The sequence below is a fragment of the Pezoporus flaviventris genome, unplaced genomic scaffold (assembly GCF_033815535.1).
Source record: "Pezoporus flaviventris isolate CSIRO_AGI_PZ_B2104156 unplaced genomic scaffold, CSIRO_AGI_Pfla_v1 ptg000001l, whole genome shotgun sequence".
In the NCBI taxonomy this organism is placed as follows: Eukaryota; Metazoa; Chordata; class Aves; order Psittaciformes; family Psittacidae; genus Pezoporus; species Pezoporus flaviventris.
Window position 1 is genome coordinate 54,549,478 of NW_026892549.1, and position 10,975 is coordinate 54,560,452.

The 10,975-nt window shown below is 49.3% G+C and overlaps 2 protein-coding genes across 5 annotated transcripts in view; one reads left to right on the forward strand and one right to left on the reverse strand.

Moving 5' to 3' along the window:
* The window catches only part of FN1 (fibronectin 1), a 55,378-nt gene extending 51,571 nt beyond the window's left edge, over positions 1-3,807 (forward strand). For 3 of the 4 annotated variants that reach the window (XM_061458159.1, XM_061458133.1, XM_061458150.1), the window contains 4 exons: positions 273-398; positions 996-1,102; positions 1,390-1,500; positions 1,888-2,733. In XM_061458159.1, the coding sequence (XP_061314143.1) occupies positions 273-398; positions 996-1,102; positions 1,390-1,500; positions 1,888-1,962 (419 nt within the window). In that variant the 3' untranslated portion in view covers positions 1,963-2,733. Of the gene's footprint in view, positions 1-272; positions 399-995; positions 1,103-1,389; positions 1,501-1,887; positions 2,734-2,779 lie in introns of those variants that run through there. The other variant, XM_061458142.1, reaches the window with a different exon arrangement.
* Positions 1-10,975, reverse strand: part of UBE2F (ubiquitin conjugating enzyme E2 F (putative)) — a 358,305-nt gene that overhangs the window by 341,608 nt on the left and 5,722 nt on the right. The window lies entirely within an intron of this gene.

The window sequence follows — 10,975 nt, forward strand, 5'->3', positions numbered from 1 at the left end:
CCTTTCCCTGTCCCCAGTCTTTGTCACATCCTACTTTTTTCCTAAGAGCCTCCAGTCATTTCCTAGAGCTGTAATAGTCTTCAGCAGTTGAAAGCTGCAAAAGCTGAACCCATTTCCAGCAGGAACTCACTTCATCCTTGGGACGTGGACAAGCTGAAAAGATCCTTTCTCCTGACTCTCTGTTGGTTGCTGGGTCACCAAAGTGTTCTGCTGCTGGGTCGCCTCAATGTGTGAGATAATTCCTGCTTCTCTTGTTCCTCTGCCTTCTTCAGAGTGGTGCCATGATAATGGTGTGAACTACAAGATTGGGGAGAAGTGGGACCGGCAGGGAGAGAACGGGCAGATGATGAGCTGCACTTGCCTTGGAAATGGGAAAGGAGAATTCAAGTGTGAACCTCGTAAGTCCCCTTCTGATGTTAATCTGAGCTCCTATTCAGGAAATCTCAGCACCTCAGGACCCTTCCCATTAACTTTTGGTCCTGCCATGGGCGCAAGCAGGGTATCGGGGTGTCTGATCCAGGTTTTGGAGGCTGAATCTGTGACAGATTGAATCTGTTCTCACAAGGGCTGAAGGTGTAAAAGTCACATTGCCAAACTTGACAAGAAGAAAACTCTCTGTTGTTAGCTAAGATCACAGCACACTCAGCATCTGGCTGCCTGTGGCCCTGGAGCTACCCAAGAGGGACATGTAACTGCACCAAGGGTTGTAGATTACCCTAATCAGTAACACAGGACTTTCCTGCAGGGCTTGTCACCTGAATGTCCTCTGACTTCACACTCTGAATTAAACTGTATTGCTCTTGTCAGGCAAATGCCCTCATGCTCTAGTTTGAAGTGTCTGGAGAGCTATAAAAATGACTGATGTTCTCCCTGCCAGTCAGTGAGCATCTGTTCAGACAGGAGCCAGAGGCTCCTGTTCTCAGCACCAACCTGCTCTGAGGCTGCTTGGAGCCAAGGCCAGGCCGTGCAGCTGAGCTCTGCCCATTCCTTCACAGATGAGACCACATGCTATGATGATGGGAAGATGTACCAAGTTGGAGAGCAGTGGCAGAAGGAGTACTTTGGGGCCATCTGTTCCTGCACTTGTTATGGAGGACAGCAGGTAAGCAGGAGGGACGTGGCACGCTGAACACAGGGGGTGAAGAGAGGAGGCTGTACTGAGGTCAGTCCTAAGACTGCTGGGTTTCAGGTCAGATGGTGCCTGATGCCTGGCCAAAACAGGCCTCTATAAGAGAAAAAATGACTAGCAGGAGAGCTTAAATCTTCCATCAGGGCCTGTGCAAGGTAAAATGGGAGCAGCCTCTGTGGTGTTGGTGTGAATACTGGCAGCTCCTTGGCTGCCTGCCTCAGCGTGGTCTGACCAGTGCACATGTTGTTGTGGTTCCCCAGGGCTGGCGTTGTGACAACTGCCGCAGACCCAGTGTGGAGGTGGCCCCTGAAGGCTCTGCTGGGCACACCTATACACAGTTTACACAGAGATACCACCAGGCCACAAACACCGTGAGTAGTTTCCTTCTCTGCATGGGGTGTGTACAGGGCTTGAGAGTGAGAGTAGCGTGCAGCACTCTGCTTGGTCACAAGTGCATGGTCCAGCCACTGATCCAGCAAACTGTTACTGAGCTTACCCTTCCACATGTGGTGTTGGGTGCCACACTCACATCAGTAGTTAGTCAGTTCTTGGTTAGTTCTGGGGTATTCCTGCATGCTCTGGCTGAGGTGGTGGTGCATGTAGTGATTTCCTAGTCTTCACTTGCTGCTCTAAACCAGCTTGTGTGCTTTGTGCTGAGGAAGCCTAAGTGCTGGCAGCAATCCTCAGCCCAAACCACAGCATGGAAGTGTCCGTCCTTACAGGACAGAGCACTAACTGATTTCCTTCCCTCCTGACAGAACGTCAACTGCCCCATTGAGTGTTTCATGCCCTTAGATGTACAGGCAGACACACAACATCCGCGGGGAAAGTAACATCCAGCAAGACCTCTTGCAGCAATGACAACAGACAAACCAAAGTCTAAATCCCTGTCTGCCAGGATTACCACCAAACTGGAGTGATGCTAAAGCAAAACTGCAGCTTTGGAGAATGGCCAAATGCTCTGGAGCCATTGTCCCAGCTTAAGCTCAACTCACAGCTTCTCCAAGCGCCACTCTTGGAGTGTTTCAGACTTTTCTCATGATTGATAGCAATTGTCTTGGTTTTACTCAAAGTGTTGAATACCAGTCAGTATTTTCAAATTTAAAGGAAATAAAAGGGGGTGATGCTAAATCACAAATTAGGGGGGGATCAAAAGATTAAGGGAAAGGGGAGGGTGTAGAAATTCAAGGTTCCCCTGCTATGCAAAGAATATTTGAGTACAACATCACTGAAGTTTAGAGATAGGAAAGTCCATCAAACACTTCTGCTTTCACATAAGCGTGCAGCCAGCAATAAGATAGGAACAGCAAATCCAGTCACTGTGATATTTAAAATATGCACAGTCCTCATTCTTTCTCCATGATCCTAGTATTTTTCTAGCTGTATCTTTGTATCTCATACTGTTATTTATCAGTTTTGTTCCCCTGACCTTCAAGTGTTTTTATATGGGAATGAAATGTATTGAAGACACTTAGTATGCAGTTGACAAAGAGGAATTTGGTGTAATTATGATCAGTGATTATTTTTATACTGTAAGTGCCAAAGCTTTACTACTGTGGAAAAGAATAAAAAACAACTCTTTTAATAAAAAGATTTACAAACCAGGCATGCAATTTAAGCGCTTCTCTTTGCTACTACCATGGAATCTAGGATGAAGATTATTATTCTGAGCTGGAGTAACATTGCCTTGAAACAAGATGGAACAAACATCTCAGTGAAGCGTGGAGTAAACCTCAAGAGAATACTTGTAGAGCAGTTTGCTAATTGCAGACTTCCACCTGCACCCCCTGCCCCAGTAGAGCCACTGTATGTATGTATGTATATGTGCCATGCTGCTGGAGGCAGGGGCTTGCTTGCTTTATGGGAATAGGTGAGGAAGTGGAAGGGGAAAGGAAGTATTCCCTGCTTTGAACAGGAACAGAGGTAGCAATGGCCTTCAGTCCAGCTAGACACTTAAATATCTATCATCAAATATGCTTTCGGTGAGGTTGAGTTGCCGAAATGAAAGAGGCCATCCACACCTGTGAAGTCAGAAAAGTTCAAAGATTCACTGTCTGTGGCCCCAATGACTCCCACCCAGGTCCAAATTGATCCTGGGTCTCTGAGACCCTGCTCCATGCCTCACCCCAGAGGAGGCCACAGTTCACCCCTCTCTGCAATGAAGCATCTCTTCCCCATGACCACCTAAAGGGTTTGCCTTCCTTCAGCTCTCAGCTATTCCATCTCCATTTGACCACAAGGAATTCAAATGCCCGAATCCAGAACTGAGGCTGTTGGAGCAGTAAGCACGCCCTTGGGCACTGCTGCCACAGCAGCCTACGTATCCTTCATCCTGCCCTTACCTCTCCAGAAAATAAGAGGGGAACAGAAAGCGCATGGGTCTATCCTGGCTTTCAAGTCTGCTGTGCTGCTGCCTCATGGGGTGGGGAGGGGGGTATTGGAACTCTCCTCAAAAGCTTTGTTTAAACTGAAGCCAGTCTTGATTTTACTGAACAAAGTTTGCCATAAATCGCTCGTGCTGCCAACGCTGCAAAACCTGTACAGCATCTGCAAGGACAGGACAAGAAAGGTTCTGTCATGATCCCTCGGGCCACATCCCTCTCTCAGCTGCACAAGTACTGTATTGCTCAAGTCAATGGATTTCTCTGGGTTGAATAAAGCATAGCATGAAAATAGAATCTGGCTTCTTAACACACATGGCAGATATTTTCAGAGGTTGCTATCTATAGAGCAACCAAAACATTTGCAAACAGTGAATGCAGCAGAAATCAGTTCTGTCCCACCAGCATTCAAGAGCCAAATGGGTGTTAAAAATTCACAAGAACTAAAACTGGCGTAGACAGACACACAGAATACTTTCCTTTTAAAGCACATTTCTATACGCACAGTACATCTCATGTCACATCACTTGTGACAGCAGCACTCCCCTCCCTGCAGTGAGCATTACGAGATAAATGTATTTAAACACTGCATTTGCCTCAGGTCCCTCTAAAGGTTTGTTTGGGCCTTAAATCATGAGGGTTTGCATCTCTGAGAACATCCGTTTAACATGTACCAGGGCTGGGTGTTGGGTCAGCCACGTAAATCATCTATTTTCAGTTACATTTTACTGTAAGTTACATTCACAGGGTGCCCAAAGAAGTTGTGGCTGCCCCATCCCTGGTAATGTTCAAGGCCAGGTTGGAGGGGGCTTGGAGCAACCTCGTCTAGTGGAAGGTGTCTGGGCCAGTGGCACAGGCTTGGAACTGGATGAGCTTTAAGGTCCCTCCCAACTGAAACCAGTCTGGGATTCGAAACCCACCAGCAGAGCACAGCACAGGGGCAGTGGAAAGGTGAGATCCAAGGTACCAACCACACACCTTCCCTTTTAGAAAGAACCAAAAGGAACCAAAGCTTCTGAAGATTCCCATGCTTCACCCAGGCTGCAGCACAAAGTGGCAACAGAACAGTAGCTGGGCCTTAAAAACACCATTTATGTCAATGGTCGCCTTGAGCACTCAGAGCAACTGATGTTGTCCAACCAAAGCTACTTTTAAGGCTGGGGCAGCTGCCCCTGTTAGCAGGGAGCCTTCAGATGTCCTGAGCTCTCAATCCAGGTGCTCACAGCTATGCCAAGCCCAGTGGCATTTAAACCCTTTTTCTGCAGAGGCACATCTCCACATGGTTTGTCCTCTCAGCTAACTCCAAGCTCCAGTCAGAGCACAGGAGCAACCAGAGTCAGGACTCTACTGCAGGGAAGAGGCCCTTGGTAGCTGAAGGGGAAGAAAAAAGGAAAGAAGATATCTGGTACTGACTGAAAACGTGGAGAATGGCTCCTCCTGCTCTGCTTTTGCTTCCCCCCTTTGGGAGCTATTGCTCTGCCAGCACGAGACCTGCTGGGATCAAGGCACCACACAGTGCAAAGCAGAGCCTGTCAGCAGCCAGTTCTTCAAAAAACATCAACCAAAGCAGCAGAACTATCCCCTCCTTGAGAAGAGACATGGCCTTTCCTATGGAAAACACATACTAAGCAGAGCTGCCTTTAATCATTGCAGATATCAAAGGGAGAAGTAATTCACTCAACTAGCAGGAGCTCAACATACCTCATGAGGAGCCCTTCTGGACTAGCACAGCCTGCTCTTACAAAGAGCTGTGCGAGGGGAAGGCGCACAGCTCTTCAGCCCAGCTGTCAGCAGGGACTTGCTACCAGCAGGGACTGGATCCCCCCTTCAGGGCATCTCTCAGCAGCTTGGAAACAGCAGCTCCCGCCCTGACCTTACAGAGCAGCAGCCGAAGCCCTTGTTTTCAGACCTGCATCCTAGGTTTGCTAGCATCTTCTACAGAAAGCTCACCTGGAAGATCAGTGTCCATTAACTTCCATTAACAGCGCACCAAGGACAGCAAACAAAAGGTATATTACGAGCAGGAACACAGAATTTGCCAGGTGCTTATTACCAGCCTCTATTTTAGCCAACACTCTACATGATGCAGATGAAGAATGAGCTAAAAGCTTCTGAGAGAACCTCATAGCATCTATGTACCAGCTACAGTCAGAACAGTATGGCAGAAAAGACATCAGGAATAGCACAACAGTGGAGGAAAGTGTCTGAAACCCAACTTTTGAAGTATAATAAAACCAGGGAAGACTAAAAACACTGACAATCCATGGGAAGCAACAGCACAGAAAGCAGTCAGGGCCAGGGCTTGGGGTAACACAGACAACAGGCAAGCCATAAGCAGTGGACTGTTTCTACTCTGGACTGTCTTCATCTGAGCCCCCAAAGGAGAATCCTCTCTCCCCTGTCCTGCCTAATCCAGCCACTTGGAAATAAGCCACTTTAGAGACCAGAAAAGAGAGAAAACTGCTCTCTTCAGCCAGAGCAAGGGCACACAGAATTCCTAGGCAGTACCCAGTGCCTCTGACACAAGGAGGGTGACGGGCACACACATACATACAGCACATGGAATGACAGCATTAAAAGGAAAACCAGCGCGTGGAAAGGAAAACCAGGTGCACAAGGGGCAGGGCTGCACTCGGTGCTCCGTGGTGGAGGTCCTCCAGCAGGTGGCTGGGTGTGGGATGCTATTAATAGGCTACAAGATGTCAGAGTAGCTGAGAGGAAGCAGGAATGCTTGCTCCTGGCCCAAACTGTGCCGGGGCCCCAAGCATCCCCTCTAGCTCATGGAGGAAAGAAGGAGGCCGTTAACCTGGGAAGATGGGAATTAGTGACACATAAAAAAAAAAAAAAAAAAAAAAAGGAGGAAAAGGACAATCAAAACCAAGGGGCTTCCTCCTAAATCGGTTGTTCCTGCCCAGAACCACTTTGCTGTCCTGCAGAGGGCTGATGAGGAAACATACTCACACCAGAAACACCTGGCTGATGCACTGGTAAAGAAGATCTCTACTGGTGCTGCCAGGAAAAAGAGGCAGGTCATAGTGGCAGGGGACTCTACTTTGAAAGGGACAGAAGCATTCATCTGTCGGCCTGACCCGGTCTCAAGGGAGGTGTGTTGCCTACCAGGGGCACGGTTCAGGAATGTTGCAGAGAGGCTGCCTGCTCTAGTAAGTCCCACAGACTATTAGCCACTTCTAGTGATCCATGTAGGCGCTAGGGATATAGACAGCAGCAGCCTGGAGAACATAAAGAAGGACTACAGAGCCCTGGGAGCAGTGGTTAGGGGCTCTGGAGCTCAGATAGTCTTTTAGTTAATTCTCCAGGATACAGGGGAAGACCTAAAAAAAGCTAGAAGGATTGGCCAGGTTAATAAATGGTTAAAAGAGTGGTGTCATAGTCAGGGGTTTGGGTGTCTTGAACACGGGACCCAAGTTTGGAGGCCAGGTCTAGTGGGGGCTGGTGGAGCTGGTGTGATAAAGAAGGGAAAGAGCAGTTTTGGTAGGAGGCTTCCCAGACTTGTCAAGGAGGCTTTAAACTAGATGTGTTGGGGGAGGAGTGGCATCATTCCATCCCAACACACCCAGTCAGTTGCCAGCACCTATAATAAATGCTTGGAGCACTGTAGAGATATCCCAGGCACTCCAGCCAATGAGCCGGCTTCATTTGGAGCTCAGCTCAGATGCCTCTATACAAATGCCCGTAGCATAGGGAACAAACGAGAGATGTGTGCACGTCTATGGGGGTATGATATAATAGGCACTGCAGAAACATGGTGGGATGGCTCCTATGACTGGAGTGTTGGAATGGAAGGTTACAGGCTATTTAGAAAAGACAGGCCTGGCAGGCGGGGAGGGGGAGTTGTCCTTTATGTTAGGGATAGGCTGGAGAGTATGGAACTCTGTCTGGGGACAGGTGAGCAGTCAACAGAGAGTTTGTGGGTCAGGGTTAAAGGGAGAACAGTGATGGGAGACATTACTGTGGGGATCTGTTACAGACCGCCTGATCAAGGAGAACCTGCAGATGAAGCACTCTATAGACAGATAGGAAAAGCCTCACGCTCACAGGCCCTTGTTCTCATGGGTGACTTCAACCACCCTGACATCTGTTGGAAGGACGGTACAGCCCGGCACAAGCAATCCAGGAGGTTCCTTCATTGTGTGGAAGACAACTTCCTTCTGCAAGTAACAGAGGATCTGACAAGGAGAGGTGCCGTGCTTGACCTCGTGCTCACCAACAGGGAAGGGCTCGTTGGACATGTGATGCTCCAGGGCAGCCTTGGATGCAGCGATCATGAGATGCTCGAATTTGAGATCCTCAGGACAGTGAGAAGAGCGTGCAGCAAGCTCACTGCCCTGGACTTCAGGAGAGCAGACTTTGGTCTCTTCAGGAGCCTGCTTAGCAAGGTTCCATGGGATATAGCCCTAGAGGGCAGAGGGGCCCAAGACTGTTGGTTGATATTCGAGGATCACCTGCTACAAGCTCAGGAGTGTTGCATCCCAACCAGAAGGAAGTGCAGCAGGAGGGCCAGGAGACCTCCTTGGATGGATAAGGAGCTCCTGAGGAAAATTCAAATGAAAAAAAGAGGCTTATAAAAGGTGGAAGCAAGGACAGGCGGCCTGGGAAGAATACAGGGATGTTGTACGGGAAGCTAGGGACCAGGTTAGGAAAGCTAAAGCCCGATTAGAATTAAACTTGGCTAAGGGTATTAAGGATAACAGGAAGGGATTCTACAGGTACGCAGCAAATAAAAAACAGACAAGGGACAATGTGGGCCCCCTCCGGAAGCTCTCAGGAGAACTGGCAACACAGGATTTGGAGAAGGCTGAGGTTCTGAATGACTTCTTTGCCTTGGTCTTCACTGGCAAAGGCTCTGACCGCACCACCCAAGTCTTGGAAGGCAGATGCAGGGACTGTGAGAATGAAGACCTTGAGCCCACTGTAGGAGAGGATCTGGTTCGAGACCTTCTTAAAAACCTGAATGTGGACAAGTCCATGGGACCTGATGAAATCCATCCGCGGGTTCTGAAGGAGCTGGCAAATGAAGTTGGCCATCATATCTAAAAAATCATGGCAGTCGGGTGAAGTTCCTGATGACTGGAAAAAGGGAAATATAACCCCCATTTTCAAGAAGGGTGTCCTGGGTTCAGCAGTAGCAGTCATGTTTTTTTTCCTTTATGGTAGCTGGTGCAGTGCTGTGTTTTGACTTCCAGCCTGAGAACAGTGTTGGTGATGTCGATGTTTTCAGTTGTTGCTAAGTGATGTTTACCCTGACCAAGGACTTTGTGAGGCTCATGCTCTGCCAGGGAGGAGGAGAAGCCGGGAGGAAGCAAGGATGGGGCGCCTGACCCGGGCTAGCCAGGGAGGTATTCCATACCACAGCACGTCATGCCCGGGGTGGGGGGTGACTGGGAGTTACCCGGAAGGACACGGTCTTCCGGGTGGAACTCGTTTTTCTTGGCCGGTGGTATCGTATTCTCTTCCCTTGTTACTTTCTCTTATCATTGTTGCAGTTGATAGTAGCGGTGGTGATTTGTGTTGTACATTGGTTGCTGGACTGTTCTTGTCTCAACCCGTGGGAGTTGCACTTTTTCGATCCTCCTCCCCGTTCCTCCAGGAGTGGGGAAGGGGAGAGCCCCGGTGGGGGGGGGGGGGGGGGGGGGACACACGACACGGACCTCGATTGTTGTCAGGTCGGCACCACTCACTGGGAGTGAGTGAACAAGTTACCTGACTGGGTTTAAACCACGACAAAGGGGAAAATGGATGACCCAGGGAATTACAGACCAGTCAGTCTCACCTCTGTGCCTGGCAAAATCTTGGAGCAGATTCTCCTGGAAGGCATGCTAAGGCACATGAAAATCAACAAGGTGCTTGGTGACAGCCAGCATGGCTTCACTAAGGGGAAATCCTGCCTGACCAATTTGGTGGCCTTCTCTGATGGAGCTACAGAACTGATAGACAGGGGTAGAGCAGTTGATCTCATCTACTTGGACCTGTGCAAAGTGGTCAACGCTGTCCCACACGACATCCTCGTCTCTAAATTGGAGAGACATCAATTTGATGGATGGACCACTTGGTGGATAAAGAACTGCCTGGATGGCCGCACACACAGAGTTGTGGTCAATGGCTCAATGCCCGGCTGGAGACCAGTAACGAGTGGTGTCCCTCAGGGATCGGTGTTGGGACCCGTCTTGTTCAACATTGTCAGTGACATGGACAGTGGGATTGAGTGTGCCCTCAGCAAGTTTGCTGATGACACCAAGCTGTGTGGTTCAGTTGATACGCTGGAGGGAAGGAATGCCATCCGGAAGGACCTTGACATGCTTGAGAGGTGGGCTGATGCCAACCTTATGAAGTTTAACCATGCCAAGTGCAAGGTCCTACACCTGGGTCGGAACAATCCCAGGCACAGCTACAGGTTGGGCAGAGAAGAGATTCAGAGCAGCCCTGCGAAGGACTTGGGGGTGTTGGTTGATGAGAAAACTTAACATGAGCCCAGAAAGCCAACCGTATCCTGGGATGCATCCCAGCAGGTCAAAGGAGGTGATCCTGCCCCTCTACTCTGCTCCTGGCAGGGGGGTTGGAACTTGATGATCTTAAGGTCCTTTCCAACCCTAACCCTTCTATGATTCTATGATTATGATCACAGACTCAACAGAATGGTTTGGGTTGGAAGGGACATTAAAGCTCATCCAGCTCCAGCTCCCTGTCACAAGCAGCGACACCTTCCACTAGAGCAGGCTGCTTCACGCCCCATCCCACTGGCCTTGAACACTGCCAGGGATGGGGCAGCCACAGCTTCTCTGGGCAGCCTCTGCCAGGTTTTCTTGGTATCTTAAATGCCTCATATTCCCCAGGAAATATCTTTGCTTTGCTCACTTCAAGCAGTATGGATCAAGCAGGCAGGCAGGAAGAATTAAATACATGCCCACAGTCACAGGAAGTCAGCAGCAGAGCCAGGAACACACCAGAACTTCCGCTCTTCTCAATCTGCCTCCCACCTATGCACCCCTGCAGCTGCTTGAGCAAAGGGAACACAGGCAGACTTCCCGCTCTGTCCCTGCCAGGATCTGAGGCACGACTCAAGTGTTTATTGCAAAACTGTGAACTGCTCTGTGCCAAAAACTGAACAGATTTTGCAGAACAGAACCCAAATTCATCCCTTTGAAATGGTCACAGCAACTGCCAGCAAGAAACGTGCCTGGGCTTGGCTTGGTTCATCTCCCTGTGCTCCAGATTTTCACTTTGTTTTTCTAATCAGAGTTCAAATCTGCTCAAAGCAAATTGCACACAATAGAGAAGGGAAGTGGCTTCAGGCAAGATGCTTCCCAGATGCCTGCATGTGAACTCTGAGCTGAACTCCCTGGAATGAGAACAAGCATGTCAAGCTCCTGGCAGGAATGAGCCTTTCACCTTGGAGAACACAACCTGACTGCCTCTCAGCCCCAAAGCACTGGCTAGGGCAGGATTC